General features: G+C 34.5%; 1 protein-coding gene and 1 pseudogene across 1 annotated transcript in view; one reads left to right on the top strand and one right to left on the bottom strand.

The window, feature by feature from the left end:
- The window catches only part of CCDC39 (coiled-coil domain 39 molecular ruler complex subunit), a 40,058-nt gene extending 20,111 nt beyond the window's left edge, over window positions 1-19,947 (top strand). Inside the window, exons 12-20 of the mRNA XM_045788715.2 lie at window positions 2,158-2,295; window positions 4,476-4,684; window positions 10,453-10,576; window positions 14,597-14,756; window positions 15,185-15,291; window positions 16,030-16,170; window positions 16,317-16,496; window positions 16,644-16,729; window positions 18,111-19,947. Coding sequence (XP_045644671.1) covers window positions 2,158-2,295; window positions 4,476-4,684; window positions 10,453-10,576; window positions 14,597-14,756; window positions 15,185-15,291; window positions 16,030-16,170; window positions 16,317-16,496; window positions 16,644-16,729; window positions 18,111-18,267 — 1,302 coding nt within the window. The 3' untranslated portion in view covers window positions 18,268-19,947. The remainder of the gene's footprint in view (window positions 1-2,157; window positions 2,296-4,475; window positions 4,685-10,452; window positions 10,577-14,596; window positions 14,757-15,184; window positions 15,292-16,029; window positions 16,171-16,316; window positions 16,497-16,643; window positions 16,730-18,110) is intronic.
- LOC123786474 (U6 spliceosomal RNA) lies at window positions 14,004-14,099 on the bottom strand (annotated as a pseudogene).
- Window positions 19,948-21,246: the final 1,299 nt, after the last annotated feature.

Raw genomic sequence — 21,246 nt, 5'->3', positions numbered from 1 at the left:
ACAGATTAAAGAACTTGTGCATGGTTACACAGCTAGCGCATGGAGAGCTAGGATTTGATCCCTGGCCCATAGGACTTCAAAATACTCTTAAATAGTACATGATTTAAAACATTGATAAACTCCCATTTTTCTTTTATGTTTTTGACAGAATAACTTGATTGCCCTTTATCTTTGAAATGACCTTTATAGGTCATCTGTTGTATTTCATATATTTATTTGGTTACAATATTTTGATATTTTGAATGACTCTATTTTGTTAATAAGGTGAAAATGTTCTTTCAGTATTATAATGTTTATGGTCATATAAAACCTATGTTAGGGGAACCTATGTAATATAAATCCTATGTTAAAGTTTAACTGGAGAGTAAGAGTGAAGATCATAGACCTGAATGGGATGAGAACCCCAGAGGATTTGTCATTTAGTTTGAAAGACTTGTGATGAGTGTCCTCTAGTGGTTATTAAGAAGAATTCTCTGAATTCCTTTAGGACTGTAAAGGTGAAAAGGAGCTCTTTTTTAAATTAATTATTATTTTTTAAATTTTAAGATGACAAAATTTTGGTTTGGAGTAGTTTGTAGCCTGATGAAATTTTAAAAAACTGTTTCCTTAGCTTTGTGGAAAAGAACACGTTTTGGAATCAGAAACAACTGGTTCTGAATATCAAGGTTTTACAGTACCGCTACTTCAACTTTTCTAAGCCCTAGTTAACTCATCTATTAAATGAAAGAAAATATTTGATATTATTTTAGGGAGTTTGGGAAAATTAGAAGTAGTATGTATCTTAACACAGCACATGAGTGCTACAGAATGATAGGAGGGTGACATTTGTATGCTAGCATGTTTCTTGACCCTGGTGTGAATTGTGTCTATTTTGCTGTGTGGGAAGTTATACAGTTGACTAGTACTTATGCCTATCCCAACTCTGGTTTTAACAAAGAGATAAATAAATTAAAAGAAATGCAAGTGAAGTTTTAAAGATATCAAAGCTAGTTAACCTAATGAACGTCTGTTCTTCTCAATAGTACCATGAAATTGTGAAGTCATTCTGCATTAACCTCTCCCATGCCATTCCATCTCCTATTTTACATAATAGAAACTAATTCTTTCTGGTTGAAAATCACCTTAACTTAAAATTTTTCATTCTAAAAATTAATTTTATGAAATCACATCTTTACACACAAAAAAATTCCTCTCCTTATTGTCTTGCTGCAATCTTAGGTCTTGATACCTAAGAGAAATACAGGCAATGAGAGAGGCATAGGAAGGAGGGAGAGAGAAAGAGAGAGTAAAAGACAGAGGGAGAAGAACAGAACTAGATCCTGGAACTAGAAAGTTTTTGCTTTAGGTACCCAGAGGGAACTAAGAGCACAAACCTTGTTCTGAGGTCTGGGTGAATGGAGACATGTAGACTGTTAGAAAGCTAGGAAACTGATATCTGGGTATGTGTGACGTATTTATGCATCTGATGGAATTAGATCTTTTCTAGCATTTTTCTCTCTACCAACATGTGAATATACATATAATTAAATAATAGTAAGAATTCATGACACTTTTATGTGTCAAACACTGTTGTGGTACTCTTTGACAGTAACATCTTTAATCCTCACAGCAGCCCAGGGAGGTGTAGGCAGTGTCATCTCCATTTTAGAAATGAGGAAACTAAGAAAGAGTCGGTTGCCCACCAGAGTCAGATGACTAATATGTAATTAAGGACATCTGATTCTAGAGCTTGTACTGTTAACCAAAATCCTAGGCTTTTCTAGACGGTGAAGGTTTTTGCCTTCTGTGACTTGGGTTAAATCAAATAATGAACTTAAAAGGTGAGCTGTGTACTGAACCAATGCTTGGCTTCCTCCTCATATTTCTCCCCATAAATGGCAATCACCCAATAATTCAGGTCAAACTGTACATAATATTTCCCAGAATTATTGAACCTAAACCAAATCCAAAAAATCAATAGGTGATAAAAATGAAAATGTTCCTATGTGAATATCCACGTGTATTATATTAGAAACATTGGAGCATGAAGAGTGAGATTTAAAAATCCAATTATTATAAATATTCAATGGAGCATATAATTTAATGTAAGATATGTTTAATACTATGTATTTAATATTATTTTAAAATATGCATTTCACTTCTTTTCCCTTTTTATAGAATGATCTTTATTTTATGAAGAAGTCAAATAGTAAAAATTATGATGAAAAACAGTTCCTCATGACCAAAATAAATGAACTAAACCTTTTCAATGACAGATCAGAGAAAGAACTTAATAAAACCAAAGCTTTGAAACAGGTGCAGTAAAATCATATGTGTATATAATATTAAAAACCACATTTTAATGCTAATTATAGAAATTTTTGAAAATATACCAAATTATAAGGATGAAAATAAATCACTGTATACAAAATAAAGTGTTAAAGTTATATTATTTCCTTCTAGTTTGAAGAAAATTAGCTTTATAATTAATATATTAATATGTATTATTTTTAAAAATTTTAAATATGCTATTTCCATGTATGTCTGCAAACATTAAATATTAAACATTAAATATTCTTTAAGAATTATTTTTAAAGGCTTCCTACAGTTTATTGCATGCAAGTTACCATAATTCGTTTTACTATCTCCTGTTTTTCGGATATGTGTTTATTTCTAATGTTTGATTATTCTAAATAGTACTGTTGGGGCGTCTGCCTGGCTCAGTCAGTGGAGCATGTGACTCTTGTTCTCATGGTCATGAGTTTGAGCCCCATGTTGGGTATGGAGCCCACTTGAAAACAAATAGTACTACCATATACCATGCATATATATCATTGCATAGTTATTCAAAGAGCTAGGGAAAATTTCTAATTGTATAATTATGGTCCAAAAAGAATAAATATTTGCAATGTCTTGAAACTATTTTCCTTTTTTTTAAAGATTTTTTTTTGATTTTTATTTTAGAGAGAGAGCATGCACAAATAAGGGAGGGGCAGAGGGAGAGAGAGAGACTCTCAGGCAGACTCCACGCTGAGCAGGGACCTCCACACAGGGCTTGATTTCGTGACCCTGAAATCATGACCTGAGCTGAAATCAAGAGTCGGGTGCTCAACTGACTGAGCCACCCAGGTGCCCCCAAACTATTTTCAAGCTAAATTGTCTTCTAGAGGGTTCATTTAATACTCCCACCAGCAGTGTGTAAGCATTCTATTTTACTCCCCACCAGTAAGGCTGGATATTATAATTTATAAAATTAGTTGTCAATTTGATGGGCAAACATAGTATCTCATTGTTTTAGTCTATATTTTTTAAGTTGGTGACACGTGAAAACATTTCATGTTTAATTTTAAAATAATTGTTTAAATAAAAATGTTTAGGAGTGCCTGGGTAACTCAGTGGGTTAAATCTGACTTTTGGTTTCGGCTCAGGTCATGATCTCAGGGTTATGGGATCGAGCCCTGTGTGGGCTCCGCACTGGGCATGGAGCCTGCTTGGAATTCTCTCTCTCTCTCTCTCTCTCCCTCTGCACCCCCCCCCGCCCCCCTGCCACTTGTGTGTGTTCTCTCCGTCTCAAAAAAATGTTTAAACATTTTTTCCCAATAAGTTATATTCTGTAATCTTTCTTTTTTGGATTTCTAGTTTATTATCTTGGCCCATATTTCCATTAAAAGGTTTGTATTTTTTAATTGTTTTGCAAAAGACCTTTATGTGTAAAAATATTAACTCTGTCATAAATATTGTCAATATTTTCCCATTTATCTTTAAGTTTTTATTCAGTTTTTTGACATTAAAAACTTTTTTTAACATCAAATATTTAAGTTTTTCCCTGCATAATTTTTATACTTAGAAACTTTTTTGTCATACTAAAAACCAAACAGATGTTACTATGTCAGTAACTGCATTGGTTTTATCTCTTACATTAAGTATTTCATTAATCTGTAATTTATTTTTGGTACATTTGAGATGTAGGCATCTAATCTTTTCTCCAACCGAAAAGCTATGTTTTGAAATAATAAAGTCTTATGTTCTGGAGTATTTGTTTCTGGGCTTTCTATTCTGAAAATTGATCTATTTGTGTACTCTTGTGTCAGTACTCTATCCAATACTGAATTGTTTAGAATAAAATGTATATACATTATTTTGTGAGATTTAGTTTAGAATATAAAAATTTCATCCATAGGACTATATATATTTCCTGGATTGTAAGTTTCAATTTTGAGAATAAATTCTTCTTCTTTTTTTTTTTTTAGTATACTAAACTTAAATTTCAAATTGAATTATAATAAGACTTGGAATAAACCCTTTTCTTAAAAAGTGAAGAAAAACCAAGAGTCATCACTCAGAGTAATCTAAATTTAATACTAGTTATCTTGGTCAGTGGTCAAATTAGAAAAAGTTGTATTTTCAAGTTTGACTTTCATGGCAATAAAAAAAATATTTTGGTTTGGGTGTAACAGTAATTATTTCAGTATCTGACAATTTTGTTATGTTGATAGGATTTGATGATAGAAGACAATCTTTTAAAACTTGAAGTTAAACGTACTCGAGAAATGCTTCACAGTAAGGCAGAAGAAGTACTTTCTCTGGAAAAAAGAAAACAGCAATTACACACAGCTATGGAAGAACGAATGGAAGAAATTAAGGTTCACAAAACAATGCTAGCATCACAAATAAGATATGTTGATCAAGAACGGCAGAACATAAGGTAATAATTCGAGTTTTAAAATACTGCTAAAATTTTTTGGAAACGTAAGGGTGATGTCAGAAGAACTGACTTGGATTATCACCTTTTTGTACTTATTTGAAAAGGCTTTTAATCTATTGGACACGTTTTAGTCCTGGTTTTTCCTCCCTCTTTCCTTCGGCTAACTCCTAATTCTTTAGATTATGCCTTTTGCAGTGAGATCACTAATTCCCTTGGAACTGGTTTTTTAATATGTTTTGTGGTAAGAGTTCAATAACATGCTTCCCCTTATGGCTACATTTATTAAAACAATTTTTCCATAGAGATTTTGCATATCTTTTATAAAAAAGATTTATTCCTGGCTACATGCCACTTTTTATGTAATTTAATTAATTAATTAGTTAATTTCTTATTTATTTGAGAGAGAGAGAAAGTACGGGTGGGGGGCAGAGGGCGAGTGATAGAGAATCTCAAGCAGGCTCCATGCTCAGTATAGAGCCTGATGTGGGGCTCGATCTCAGGACCTGATATCATGACCTGAGACTAAATCAAGAGTTGGATGCTCAACCGATTGAGCCACACAGGTGCCCCTACATGCTACCTTTTTTTTTTTTAATATTTTCTTTATTTATATGAGAGAGAGAGAGCACAAGAGGGGGGAGTGTCAGAGGGAGAAGCAGACTCCCTCCTGAGCACAGAGCCTGATGCGGGGCTTGATCCTTGGACTCCAAGATCATGACCTGAGCTGAAGACAGTGGCTTAACCAACTGAGCCACCCAGGTGCCCTACATGCTACTTTTTAAAATGTTTCTGTCAATGTTATTTCCTTTTAAGTCATTTCATTTTTGGTTTGTTGCTAGCATTATAGAAATATAGTTGATTTCTGTATATTAAGAATCCAGCAACTTTGCTTAAACTCTTATTAATTCTGACAGTTGATCTCTAGATTCTAATTTCTAGGTATTTCATTCACATCAATTACAAGTAACAGTTTTGTGTCTCCCTTTTCAGTCTTTCTTTCTCTTGCTTCACTGTCCTTGTTATCTGACCTCCAGGTCAGTGCTGACTGGCAGTGTGATTGCAGGTCCCCTGGTCTTGTGCCTGATCTCGAAGGGAATTGTTTTATCATTAAGTATGAATTGTAGACTTTTTTGAAATATCCTTTATAATATCAAAGGAGTGCCCATCTATTTTCATTCTTTGCTAAGAGGTTTTTTAAAATTTGTTTCATCAGGAACAGATGTGGATTTTTGTTATATGCTTTTTCTGCATTCGTTGATATAATGTAGCTCCTTCAGTCTGTTAATATAGCTAAATATATTGATTAATTTTTCAACTTTAAAACAACATTACATTCCTGGATAAACAAAACTTGTCTATCACATATTACATTTTCTATATATCTAGATTTTGTTTGATGGTATTTGTAAACAGTTGTCACATCTGTGGTTATAATTCTCCTTTCTGTATTGCCCTTGTCAAGTTATCAGGTTATTAAGGTTATGTCAGCTTTCGTAGAACAATTTTGTATGTTTTTTACTTTCCTATAGTCTGGATAAGTTTGTAAAAGTGTAGTATTGTATCTTTCTTGAATTTTCAAAGATGTCCAGGCCAGTCATCGGAGGCCTGGACTTTTTTGAAGATTTTCAACTGTTTGTTCAATTTATTGATTGGTTATAGGACAATACAGATACTGTATTTGTTCTTGAGTCAGTTTTAGTAAATTATATTTTTCCTTAGGAAAAAATTTCCACTTCTTCTAAATTTTCAAAGTTCTTGCCATTAAGTTGTTCACAGTATCACTTTATTATTTGTTTAATAGCTGCAGTGTTTGTAGCTTTTCATTCCTGATATTGGTTATTTGTGACATCTCTTTTTTAGGTGGGATAAGTCTTGCCAGTAACTAATGAATTTTATTACTCCTTGAAAAGAAACAATGCTTGTTGATTTTTTTCTATTATGAATCCATTTTCTATTTTATTTTTATTTATTATTTTTTAAAGATTTTTATTTATTTATTTATTTACTTATTTATTTTAGAGAAAGCAAGTACAAGTGGGGGGAATTTAGAGGGGAAGGGAGAGGGAGGGGGAAAGAATCTCAGGCAGACCCAGAGTCAAGCCTAGAACCTGATGCAGGGCTTGATCTCATGATCCTGAGATCATGACCGGAACTGAAACCAAGAGTTGGATGCTTAACTGACTGAGCCATCCACGTGCCTGGTTTTCTATTTTATTACTTGCTGCTCTCACATTTACTATTTTTTCCTTCTATTTTTGTGGATTTATTTTGCTGTGCTTTAACTTTTTGAGATAGATGCTTAGCTAATTATAAATTTCAACTTTGAAGGCCAAATATTAGTTTAGCAATATCCCACACAATTTTCTATAAGGGCCAAATAGTAAGTGACATAGGTTTTGTGGGCCATATGGTCTCTGTTGCAACAGTCAACTCTGCCATTGTGGAGTGGAAGCAGCCATGGATAGTATGGAAAATTTTTCTTTAGATCAGGGAAATATTTTTCTATTAGTTCTTTAATTTTTTTCTCATACCACTCTCTGTTTTCTGCATTTGTTGCTCATTTTTAGAGGTTGTTGGTCTGTCTCCTGGATTTTTTAACTATACTCTCATTTTGAATTTTCTGTTCTTTTTATTCCACTTTTTAAGATATTCTCATTCTCTCTCTTCCTCCTCTCTTCCTTTCTGCCTCCTCTCCATTCTCTGTCCCCCTTGCTCTCTAGATTACTGATTAATCTTTCTTATTTACTACTATTAAGTTGAGACGGGGAAACTATTTGCAAGGACTTTTGTTCTTTCATTGGTCCTTTCTTTTCATAGCAGCCCATTCTTGTTTATGGATAGTTTTGGATCAACATCCTCTCATCTTTTAGAGATACTAGAATACTCTGGAAGTTCTCTTCAATCCCATGCATTATTTTTGTTTCTCTTAGGATGTGTTCTGTGTTTGCTGATTTTGTTCTTTTCATTCATGCTATTAACTTTCCAAAATGTCTGATAGTCCTTGGCTTTCTGTTATATTTAATAACAAATGTTTAATTAATAATCATGGTGATTGATATAGCAGCTGGTATGGGTTTCTTCTGCAATTAGGTAGATCTTTTTCTCCAACTGGTCTCTCCTCTAAATGGGAGGGCTGCTTGTGGGCACTGGGCCAATTTGCCCCTTAATGAGCATAAGGAGTTTGTCCCTTAAGGAGTTTATTTTGGGTGATAAAGACTTTATTTTCTTCATGGATGGAATTTTGTTTTTTATTAACCTCCACTGTTGTGGGGGCCTGGAATTATATCATGCCCTTTTTTACTTTTCTCTCCAGCTCCAACATACAATGCTAGGAACTCTGGTAATTTGGGGGATTATCATTGGAGCATAAATAATTCCTGCCAACATTTCTATAAACTTTGAGGGGTTGGGGAAAGTGGTCCAGATGTTCTGTAGACAGTCCTTTCATTACTTACCTTAATAGTAGCCTCAGAGATCACTCTTGCTCTTTTTATTTCTGATTTCTGGATTTGAATTTTCTCCAGACTTCTTTGGTGAATCATGGCTCTTATTTCTGCATTAATAATTTTCTGTCTGTATCTCTATTCCCCCCACCCCCCGTCAATCAAATCCTATTTGTTTCCCATTTTTTTCGTGAATTCATGACAAAATTGTGTCTTTCTCTTTCCCACAGCTGTGGTGCTTTTTTTTTTTCCCTCCTTTTATTCTTTTCCAGTTTTGGAAGAAGAGAAGTACTTGTGCTTAGTCCACCATCTTAAGCTGGAAGGCCAACAGGTCTTGTCTTTTACAATTGTATAAAGGGCAACTAAATATTTTTTTATGATGTAACAGTAATACTTAAAAATAAGCAAAGCCATAACTTCTGTTACTTAATATATTTTACCACCAACTTTTCTTTAGGAGTAGGGAACCTGGTAGGTTAAAGATTTCTTTTCACCATGGTTGGATAGTACACTTTCATAAGGTTGTAGTAGACAAATGACTCACTCTTCATGTTTCCATACGTATATTAGCATTATTAGTATTATTATAAAATAAGTTTTTAAAAGTTCATAAAATATGAATTTACCAGAATGAAAGGAAAAAATAATCAGCAGAGTAAAAAAATCTAAATCTTGGGAGACAGTTATTTATGGGTTTCTCATATTTCTGTATGTCTTACAAGTAATGGTACTAACTTTCCTGTTCTAGGCTATCTTGTTAAAAATTTTTGGTAAAAAAACACATAACGTAAAATTGACCATACTAACCATTTTTAAGTGTACAGTTCAGTAATGTTATTAAGTGTATTCACATTATTGTACAATAGATCCCAGAACTTTTTCATTTCCTGAAACTGAAACTCTATACCCTCTAAACACCTACCATCCATTCTCCCCACCCCCAGCCCTTGGTAACTACCATTCTTTCTGTCTGTATGAATTTGACTGCTTTAGATACTTCATGTAAGTGGAATCATGCAGCATTTGTCTTTTGTGACTGGCTTATTCCACTTAGCATAATGTCCTCAGGTTCATCTGTGTAGCATGTGATGCAATTTCCTTTTAAGGCTGAAGAATATTCCATTGCATGTATATACCACATTTAGTGTATCCATTCATCTGTCCATGGATGTTTGGGTTGCTTCACCTCTTCACTATTATGAATAATGCTGGTATGAACACTGAGGTGCAGAGATTTCTTCAAGTACCTGCTTTTGCTTTTTTTGGCTATCTAACTGGAAGTGGAATTGCTGTATCATATGGTAGTTTTATTTGTAATTTTTTGAGGAACTACCATACTGTTTTCCCTACTGGTTGCATCATTTTACAGTTCCACTAATAGTATACAAGGGCTCCAATTTCTCCACATTATTGCCTGTACTTTTTTAAAGATTTATTTATTTTTTTATTTTAGAGAGAGATCACGAGAGTGCAGTAGTGGGGGGAGGGGCAGAGGAGGGAGAGACTCTCAAGCAGACTCCCCGCTGAGAGCCCCCAGAACCCTGAGATCATGACCTGAGCTGAAATCAAGAACTGGCAGCTTAACCAACTGAGCCACCCAGGCGCCCTGTCAATACTTGCTTTTCTTTTTCTTTCTTTCTTTCTTTCTTTCTTTCTTTCTTTCTTTCTTTCTTCTTTCTTTTTTTCTTTCTTTCTTTCTTTCTTTCTTTCTTTCTTTCTTTCTTTCTTCTTTCTTTCTTTCTTTTTCTTTTTTTTTTCTTTTTTATAGCTACCCAAAGGCTATGAGGTAATATCATATTGTGGCTTTAATTTGCATCAAACTATCTTTTAAACGATGTTCAGATAGTCAATAGCCTTGGAAGCTAGAGGTGGTATTCTCTTGCTGGAGTAGGTTGGCTATATTTGCGTAGTTCCCATGATAAGATATTTGGGTTACCTGAGCTTGAGGTTCCTCAGCTGTGATATAACTATGGTGTATGTAACAGCCGCTTGAGCCCCTTTTCACTTGCATGGGACTTTGAGAGCTCTGCAAACAGGAAGCTCATGCTACTTGGTGTACCATGAATGACAAAGTCCTTTTTCTTTGACCTAGGAATCTTGTGTCTTCTGCCAATATCCATGAAACTATGGCAGCCTAACTTCTTAGCTTTCAAATAGGGTGAAACCCGAGACACTTCCCACTAATTATAAAATTGAAAAGTGAAAACATATTTAACCTGTTTGAATTCAGTATTAATAAAAATGTCTTATATAAGAACACTGTAGTCCTTTAAAAAAAAGTATGTTATTTGTTTTTCAGTGTTTTTCTTTTTCTTTCCATATTAGTGCTGAATTTCATGAGAGGCTGAGTAAAATTGATAAGCTGAAGAATAGATATGAAATTCTTACTGTTGTTATGCTGCCTCCGGAAGGAGAAGAGGAGAAAACACAGGCCTATTATGTGATAAAGGTAATCTTAATTGATTCATAGTTGTGATAAAGTATCTTTTTCTGCTCTCTGTTAACCAAATGGCATTTTTTTTTTTTTTTGCCATGCAACTTTAAATTTCATAGCGCTCTTGCAGCTACTGCATTTGATTAGGGCCATAAAACATCAGTTGTTAGGTGGAGGTACTGAAGCTATTATTATTTTTTGAAGATTTATTTATTTGAGAGAGAGAGTGCATGAGAGGGTGGAGGGGCAGAGGGAGAGGGAGAGAATCTCAGGCAGACTCTGTACTGAGTGTGGAGCTGACGTGGGGCTCCATTGCACAACCCTGTATCATGACCTGAGCTGAAACCGAGAGTCAGAGGCTTAATCAACTGAACCACCCAGGCGCCCCGGAAGCTATTATTTTTTATACACCTCAAGTCCATGAGGTCAAAGAGAGAGGTCTGGACTGCTCTTTGATACTTTTTTCTTTTGGCTATCATTTGTGTTGTCATTTTCCCTCATTTATTCAGGATTCAAAATCTGTTTTTCCCTAAGACCTGCTGTCACTTTGCATGTCTTTAGTATTCATGTGATAAGGGGTTCAACACCTCAGGCTCAAGGCCTTACTTCTCTATAGCCATCTGCTCAGATGGCTACATCCTAGACGGCGTCATCGCCTGGACCTACACTGCCTTTGCAGCCTTACTCTCCAATATGCCAGTGCAGCTCTGGTACGGCAGATACCCAGAGGAGGAGGCCTGTTCCTTTGCCTTCATATCAGATGGGAGAATCTGCTCTGTTCTGATGTTTGAGATTTGTCTGCCACTTCATCTTTACCTAGTAACCCCTGAGGGAAAATGGGTGCATTTCCCTTCCTGAGTACTGCCATACTCATTTTTTCCTTGTAGAAACTGAACAGGTGTGATTTCCTTTACACAGAGGTCTGTGAACTTAAGATACTAGAAAGGAGTGTGGAAATTTTAACTCATTTTTCCTCTATCATACACTGATGGGAGTGGGAAGATCTCCCAATTCACACCCATAGAGGATGGCCCTTATGGACAGATCTTCCCTTTCCTTTGACTTGTACTTAATCTTCCAAATTTCCTTCTGTAGTCCTTCTTTGAGTGTGCCCCTAACACATACACTGAGTGTGATATGCCTGCCACTTTGCCTCAGGAAATTCCACCAACCTACATGAGAAATGAATCCCAGCTCTCAAACCGTTCTTGTAATTCATCGGTCTGTAGTACCTCAGGTTTCGACCTGATACTAACAAGACTTACCTCGTACTCTTAGGTTTTAAAGGTTCCTGAGGGGTGAAGGGTAGGCTCTAGGCTGTTCAGTGCTGGGAAGAAGGTAAATGTTACAATTCCAGTTAAGTTTCTCTTTCAATAAGGGCTGTGATGTTACCTAAAAGCTCTTTGTCCATATCTGGGTTCTATCACTGACCAAGTAGGTGACTTGAATAAGTTACTTAACCATTTTGGGGGCTTAGTTTCCTCCCTTGCAAAGTGCAGATATTATTACTTTTGTTGTGAGAAATAAATGAAGAAATATATGTAAAACCCTTAAAGAGTGTCTGGAACAGAATGAGCCCTCAGTAAATGTTAGCTGTCATTATTGTTATTGCTGTGATGAAGATGATGACGATGCATCCTCTTCTCAGGAAAACAGGCAAATTTTATGATGAAAAGAATGTGTCTTCTGTTCACAGTAAAGTTGCTGGATAAATGTCAGCATAAGGGATATGTAAGATGAATTGAGGTGATGAGTTACCTTCCCAATTTCCTAATGACACTTTTCACTTTCCCTCCTTTCTAGGGTCTGCAGTTTCCCACATTATTCCATTTTTCATTATACGGCATATTTAAATGTTTTACTGTTAACACTTCACATGTGCCAGTTGTGTAAAAATGAAACTTTATTTGTAACTAGACTGAATGTGTCTTATGTGGTCTTTATAGGGAAATTCCTTCACTAAATTCTGACCACAATTTAGTGAAACTATTAGAAAATGAAATTACTGGAAAATGCTTTAATATGCTTACAGAAAGGTATAAATAAAAATTTGTTTCTAATATAAGCTTTCTAATCTAGGATAAAAGGTATACATTCTATAATCTCTCATTTAGAACTAGGTAAATCATAAGAGTTTTTAGAAGTTTAAAGTATAATTAGATCAAGAAATATATATATATAAATGTACAAAGTCAGCCCCTTTGTTTGACAAATAAAGAAACTGAACTCGGAGAAGGAAAATGAATTAATGTTACTCAACTCATTCGTAGGAAATCCACAACTAAAATCTAGCTGTTTTGATTCATTCTAAGTTTCTTCCACTACAGTATTTTTTGAATGAAAAGGTTGCCAATTCTAGACTCAACTTACTAGAATTAGATTATAACTTATCTAATATTTTTTTTTTTTGGCTAACTTATTTTTTTTATTATATACTATTTACTACAAAAATATGTGTAACATATTTTGAAGCATAATAAATACCAGTGAAAATGTTAGGAGAGGAAGAATTACCAATAAAACTTTTCAAATGGCCACATTCTGGTTTAATTATACATACCTAGGGATTAAATAAATTAACAAATGAAATTATTAGTTGATTTTGATTAAAAATGGGTTTTGGCACTTTTTTTTAATGTTTTTTTATTATATTATGTTAGTCACCATACAGTACATCCCTGGTTTTTGATGTAAAGTTCGATGATTCATTAGTTGCGTATAACACCCTGGCACTTTTAAATATATATTCATGTTTTCCCTGTCAACATTTAATTGGAGACATTCTTTGGAACTTTTTGGATACAACTCTAGAGAGCCTAGCCCAGTGACAAGAGTTAAGCTGGAAAAAGTCACTGAGTATGCCCACTACTGAGAATTTTTGGTTTTCAGCAATTTATAGACTGCATTTTTTCCAGCCACATTTATCAATTACCTTTAATTTTAAAAAATTTTTTAAATGTGGCAAAATATACATACAATTGGCCATTTTAACAATTTTTAAGTGTGCAGTCCTGTGGTATTAAGTACATCCCCACTGTTGTGCAACCAACATCAACATCCATCTCCAGAACTTTTTCATCTTCCCAAACTGAAACTCTCTACCCATTAAACACTGAGTCCCTATTCTTCCCTCTCCTCAACCCCGGGCAGCCACCATGCTACCTTCCATTTGTGAATTTGACTATTATAGGCATATCATGTAAGTGGAATCATGCAGTGTTTCTCCTTTTAAAAATATGGAGTGCTTCGGGGCGCCTGGGTGGCACAGCAGTTAAGCGCCTGCCTTCGGCTCAGGGCGTGATCCCGGCGTTATGGGATCGAGCCCCACATCAGGCTCTTCCGCTATGAGCCTGCTTCTTCCTCTCCCGCTCCCCTTGCTTGTGTTCCCTCTCTCGCTGGCTGTCTCTATCTCTGTCAAATAAATAAATAAAATCTTTAAAAAAAAAATATGGAGTGCTTCACAAATTTGCGTGTTATTCTTGTGCAGGTCCCACACTAATTTTTTCTGTTTGTTTCAATTTTAGTATGTGCTGAGTACTCTAATTTTAATATTACTTAACTGTTCAAAGATGTTGAAATCCTAGTTCTAATAACAATATAACTGGGTTAGAAATAATATGCATTTACTTTCCTAGGTGTATCTTACTTACCTCCTTTATTCCTAAGACTTAAAATGACTTTCAGGCCAGAAACATGGATTCTTCTTATCTAGTTTGAAGCCACCTCCTAGTTAACCGTATCTCTTTCCAGTAAAGTTTAAACCTGCTTTGCTTTCTGGTAATTTTTATTGGAAAGTTTTAATGCAAGCTTTGGTTAATTACTACATTTTTATCTGTTTGTATCCTAAGTACTATATTTTGAAGGTCTTGGGGATTTAGTCTTCTACTCTAAATCAAGTGCAATACATAAATGCTTAATGCTGCCTGTAGGCCCCAAGGCAAATTGGTATTGTTATGAGTAAACTATTTCCTGCCCTGGAAACAGACATTCTGTCCTGATACTTTTGTCCAGTCACTTCTGTTCTATATTTCACAGGCTGCTCAAGAAAAAGAAGAACTTCAAAGGGAAGGTGACAGTTTGGATGCAAAGATCAACAAAGCTGAAAAAGAAATCTATGCTCTAGAAAACACCTTACAAGTGCTGAGAAGTTGCAACAACAATTACAAACAATCTTTTAAAAAAGTGACTCCATCCAGTATGTAGGAGTTTTTAAATTTTTTTATGAATATATGCAATTAAAGCTGTAGTTACTTATTTTTGAAGAGGCACATTGTAAGACATGGAAAACAAAAATGTACCATGTTTGATTGAGTCAGAAAGTCACCCCCCCCTTTAAAATAAGAGCTAAGTTGTTATTTCCATTATTAGTTCTAGCAGTATTAACATATCACTTCTCTGGGAATTAATCTCAAATGTGAAGAAAACGGCAGCACATTGGCTGCTCTATGTTGACAAAGCAAGAATGGCTACTACATTATATGCTCATACTGTTTTTCAACAAGCAGATACAAGGAAAAATTACCTTCTATAACAAAAAATTTAGAAGTTTAATATATGTGAGACTTGAAGCTTGCTTTCTACATAACATGTTAAAAATTTAAACTAAGAATTCTCTAATTTTAGGTGATGAGTATGAACAAAAAATCCATCTGGAAGAACAGAAAAGAGCTATTGATGAAAAATACAGATACAAACAAAGACAAATCAGGGAACTACAGGAAGATATCCAGGTAAGTTCTACAGGCTTTTCAATAAGCCCTTGGTAAGAGTTAACTATCATTATTATTATGTCTACTGTCTTCTTATCTTGTACAAAGAAGATAATTTTTAAAAATAGATAGTAAAAGTCTCATTTAATTAAAATGAGAAAAAAATAAGTGACCAAAGTATTAAATAAATTAGTTAAAATCACAGTACTAAACATAGAATGGACTGCTGATAATGACTTGTTAATTAGGTGATGAATCATAGCCAGCTAATTATGATCTATCTACTAACTTTCATTTAATGAACTTTTTTTCATTTAATTCCTTAAAGATTACCTTAAAGATTGATTCTTAAATAAAATTTGAAAGATAAAAATAATCTAGTAGAAAAGTAGTTACTAAACCACATCACTGAAAGAGAAAACAATGTGCTTGGTAAGCAAGCTCTATGTAAAAATTTAGATTTTTTTTTTTTTTTTTTTTGCTAATGTTTGAAGGAACCAATTGTATGAATTTTGAATCTTTGAAAATTGTATGCTTTTAATAGCTATTGTTTGACTTATTTATTTTCCCCCAAGTACCTTAAAAGTATTTCCTAGTGAAATTATGTAAGAAACTTAATCCAGAAACCATTATACTTATTATCTACCAATATATGTTATATGTAAAAATAAGTGAATTAAAATTAAAAACTTGAAAAAGTGGCAAATTGTAAGTTATTGATTCTAACCAGTAAGTATGTTAACACTTTATTTTCTGCAGAGCATGGAAAATACTTTAGAAGTTATAGAACATTTAACAAATAATGTCAAGGAAAAATTATCAGAGAAGCAGGCTTATTCATCTCAACTAAATAGAGAAACTGAGGAGCAGAAGCCAAAATTGGAGAGAGTGACTAAACAGGTATTGCTCTTTTTAAAAACTGACCTGTCATATTTATATATTTTGGAGTTCCAGATGGTAACTCCAAATCCTCCATCCATAAAAAAAATATTAAGTTCTGGGAAGTAGTTTTAAATAATAACTGACTACTATTGAAAAAAAAACAGTGTGCAAAACTCACCAAGGAAATCCGACTTTTGAAAGACACAAGAGATGAAACACTAGAAGAACAAGACATCAAACTTCGTGAAATGAAACATTTCCACAAGATCATTGATGAAATGCTAGTTGATGTCACAGAAGAAAATGCTGAGATCCGTATTGTCCTTCAAACATACTTTCAACAGGTAACAACAGTACCTTTTAGCTAAAATATTTTTTAAACACTTAATGAAATAAACAATTTATGGCATTTATCATAAAGTGAAGCCTAATTAAAAATATTCTTTCTAAAATGCGGTGGTACTAATGATCATTATTGAATATTCTTTCAGAGTGGTTTAGAACTACCTACAGCTGGTTCAAAAGGCAGTCGCCAGAGTTCTAGATCTCATTCACAGACTTCACTGTTATCAACAAGGTAAGAGGAAGGTTAAAAATCGTCTTAACTCTCTCTCCTATGCAAATACTGCCACAGCCACTGGATCTGCCAGTGCTCTCCTTACCCTTACCCACCTTTCTATGTTAGTATCATGTATGCAGAGCACAGCCAGCAGAGCAAGACTCTTTCCTTCTGATTTCTGTCTAATGTCACAGTTTCTGTGAGGACATGGAGTGTTTTGTAACTTCCAGCTATTTCAGTAGGATAACGCAGGGTGAAATTTTGGAGGTTACATCTTGCATGGTTAACCCTGAGTATGGGGAGAATTTTTTTTTTTTTTTAATTTGAGAGAGTGAGCAAGCACAAGCAGGGTGAGGGGCAGAGGGACAGGGACAAGCAGATTCCCCGCTGAGCAGGGAGCCTGATGTGGGGCTCAATCCGGGGACTCCAGGATCATGACCTGAGCCAAAGGCAGCTGCTTAACTGACTGAGCCACCCAGGCGCCCCCAGGGAGAATTTTTTAAACCATTAAAAGGCAACTTAAATGTACAGACATATGGAGTATGATTTTTATGGTTAAAACCACATTATGTTTTAAGTAGTCAGAATTTTATTTCATTTTTGCTGCTTTATTTTGCTAAAAAGGAAATTATTCTTTACTTCTGCAGTGTAGTTTTATCCAGAATTCTGTCAGGTACATTGATATTTAATCAATCCTCTTGTGCTTCCCTGACAAAATAAAAATTATTAATGATCCTAATTTTAAAATTCCCAATCTCCTATGTTCAATAGCCATTTACTTTTCACTTGTCCAGCGAGCTTTCAGAAAATAAAAGGGACATCCTGAAAGACAGTGTTTAAGTAGAACAAAACTGTTTCTACATAAACATGGTAAGCAGTCACCTAAATACCGCTGTATTAATATTTTTAAATCTTAGCATTTCAGAATTGTATAGCTATAGTTATGCTTTTCAAATGACCGCACCACTTTATCCTGTCATTAGGCCTCATTTTCTTCTTTAGCTTAGATTACATAACCTATTATTGTAGTCACTCTCGCCAGCACCCAAATTCCCATGGCCCTTTTTTATGCTTAATGATTTTTGCAAACCCTTTTTAATGTTTAATGATTCCACTTTTTAAAAATGATTCCACTTCTAAACTGATTATAGTTGAAAATATTTTTCTCATATAGAAACATATTTGTTGAACTAGTTTGAAACTATGTTCATTACCTTTTTTTCTTTGAACTAATTTTTTGACATTAATGGTTATGTTTTTAAAATTTAGTAGTAGTATTACACTTTCTGATCTCTTTAATTCGTTGTGGGATTATGGTATCTTTTGTCATTAGCGAGGGGGTCTTTACTAATAGATTTTGAATTAAATGTAAAATAGTGCTGTTTTTCTTTTCCCGTAGGTCCTCCAGAAGTTCCACAAGCACTGCCTCTCAGACTTCTATTAAAGTATTAGAGCTGAACTTCCCAGGCTCCTCTTCAGTGACTGGCAATATTTCTAGGCCACCAAGTGCTACCAGTGGCTCCAGTAATGGTAAAAACAAAAAGGGCAGCAAATAAACATTTTAATCTCTTTTGTATAAGTTGTAAACAGAAAAACAGTGAATTAAGATAGTGAATTCCACCCTATGCTTTTGGGTGCTGTGTAGTGGTGTGAGAGAGAGGCCCACTGAAATCGTGTTAGAAATATGCAATAACTAGACGAAAGCTGACCCAATGGAAAATGTGAAAACTGAGTTTAAAAAAAAGTCAAGCAATTTAGGTTCAAATAAGCCAAAGAAATGCTTAATTTTCTTAGCTTTTGCCATACTGTTTTCTTCAGAGAAGGAAAGCAGTAATAGCAGATTCTTTAACAAGGCTACATGTTTTATAAGCATAGAGAAAATGATGTTTTTCACTGTTATTTTGATGTTTGTTAGATTAGAAAACAGGTTGCTTCAGTATTTCATGCTAGCCATGAAACTACTTCAATTCTAATATAACACCATCCTTCAGGAAAAATCTGAAGATTCACTGTCCTGTGAATAGTTTATAATACTAAAATTCTCATTTACCCTAGAAAATCCTAAAATTAGGTTTGATTTAGTCAAAGAAACATGTTTCTTGGACTTCTGGGGGAGGAGTCTATTAGTATCTTCTTTTGGTATGATTCGAAAATTTTTAAACAAAAAAATAGCATTTATCCCCCCCCCAATAATGGGAAAGAGCACTGCATATCAATCAATAAAAATACAGCTTAAATTTCTAGGAATTGCTCAACTCTGATCTTGAAAGAAGTCAAACACATTAAACATTTTGTTTTCAAGATACAACCAAGCATAAAGAATAAGAATGTTCAAGACATTTTTCCCCAAGACCTTCTTGATGTAGTAGACACAGAGCTAGGTGTGATTTGATTTGCAACAGGAACCCCATAAATTTACATTGGAGGTAGACTACCAGATTTAGAAAGTTATTCCACTTAATACCTTATAGAACATGAGCCCAGTATTTTCAACTCTTGGAATATAGTGTGGAGTACGATTATGTTATAAAACTCACTTTTAAATAGTTATATATATGTATATGCTTAGAAACTATATTACCTAACATTTCTCCTTCAAACCTTGAAAGAATTTGTCACAGCAGTTATCATTTTTTAGAAGTGTCATTTACAGTTCCTTCTGAAAGGTAGTAGTGGCAGTAAACCTGTTTTTCCTGATCATTATTTAAACATTTTATTATTTTTAGAAATAGCCAGCAAATGGTATAGCCAAGTCCAATGATTAGGATAATTTTTTTGTAAAACATGGCTCTAAATGCATGAGATTTAGAAGATCTAAAAACTGATTAATTTTATGGTCACTGTGTGTTCACTCAAGTTCTTATTCTCTGCACTGTATTACTTTATAGATTACTTGGAACTTGCAATTCAATATTAAACACTGTGTTTTATGGAGGCAGGGATTGTCTTACTAGCTCTATGACCTTAGGAAAGTTGCTTCTCTGTGCTTTTTTCCTTGTTTGTAATCCTGAGACAGTAAGAGTTACCTACACCACAAGTTTACTGAAATAATAAAATATATACAAAATGTACAGGCCCTGACATAGGAACCGCACACAACTTCTACCTATTACTGAGTCACCACCCAAAGGCTAGCACAGTATTTGTGGAATGGTTAGGCTCTAGGCCAGCATATTTAACTCTATAAATAAACAGTTCCAACCTCATGTGTATAATGCTAAATGGCGACACAGGGATCAAACCCATTATCTCCAAATGGGGAGAGTTATCTTAACATCCACCTATTGTGTTAGAAAGTTATTTATGGAAGCCGAGACACAGTCTGGGTGTGTACAAACTACAGACATAATGGTAAGGAAAAAAACTGAAGATAATTACTAACAATTCTTGGTAAGTCAGTCCCCAATACTCTTTTGCTGTGGTGGGTTTCCTGAACACATCCTTAGAAACTGGCTTGTATACTCTGTTCAAGTTCAGTATGTCCCAGGAAAGAAACTCTGGGAAAGACGGAATTCCGAAGTTCAGGCAGGCCTACATAAGGTACTATCCTAATTTTCTTGTACCTGAATGTAACATTAAGCCACAAAGACACCTTGGAAAATTATAGTGCTGGTTGATAGTGATGCTCAGAGATTTTAGTAAATAAAATGGTGTATGTAAAATACCGAAGATGTACTATCAATTCCTAAAGGTAAAAGACCACGTCGAGATAATTTTCACTCTTTACAAAAACCACTGTGTACGACTATGCAGGGATGACACAGGAGCTATTAATACACAAAACAAACCAGGGACTCTTTTAAGATGAGTTTCTTGGTACAAAGATGAATGAGTGACCTTTCTGCTGCTATTACCCATGGTTTTTGACCAGTTTCTTTCTCTGTTCCACTGTAAAACAAACTTCAGCTTTTTCATTAGGCTCCCAACACTAAAGTCTGAAGGCCACAAACAGGACATACCCAGTTAGAATGATTTAGAGACATAGCATTAAAGGCCTGTTTTTACTTAGTGTCTAGAATCTGAAATTGGAAAGATTCTAAAGACTGTTACAAATCAACACCATGACTCCTATCTCTATCTCCAAATCTCTTTTCAAATTTGGGATGATCTTTATGATCTGTCACTTCTTCAGCTCTAGTTGCTGGAATTTATTGAGTAAAACCAGGTTTTGTTGGCCTTGTCATTTATTCAGACACTAAGAAAGGAGGCATCAAGGGAAGTGGTTAGGAGAGCTGTACTGAAAGAAGAGGAAAGACAGGCCAGCTCTAGGCTAATTAAAAACATGCCCAGTGCCCTCCCAACTGGACATATGTAATACTAGGAGTTTCCCGATTTTCTTTCTCTTAGGGGAAAACCAGAATTATAGTGTGTTTCTCTTCCCATTGCTGTTTTTGCTAAAAGGATTCTTTGTTATTCTGATCTATTTTTGCCTGGTATATAGTCTCTAAGGGTCTTGACAATATTTAAAGTTAAGAAATTTCTTAGGGCTATACCACTAACAGTAAGGTTTAAAAAAAGAGAGAGAGAGAGTGAGA

The sequence above is a fragment of the Ursus americanus genome, chromosome 4 (assembly GCF_024610735.1).
Source record: "Ursus americanus isolate L20-20 chromosome 4, mUrsAme1.1.p, whole genome shotgun sequence".
In the NCBI taxonomy this organism is placed as follows: Eukaryota; Metazoa; Chordata; class Mammalia; order Carnivora; family Ursidae; genus Ursus; species Ursus americanus.
The sequence above is the reverse complement of the archived record's forward strand: the minus strand, read 5'-3'. Positions and strand labels throughout refer to the sequence as shown.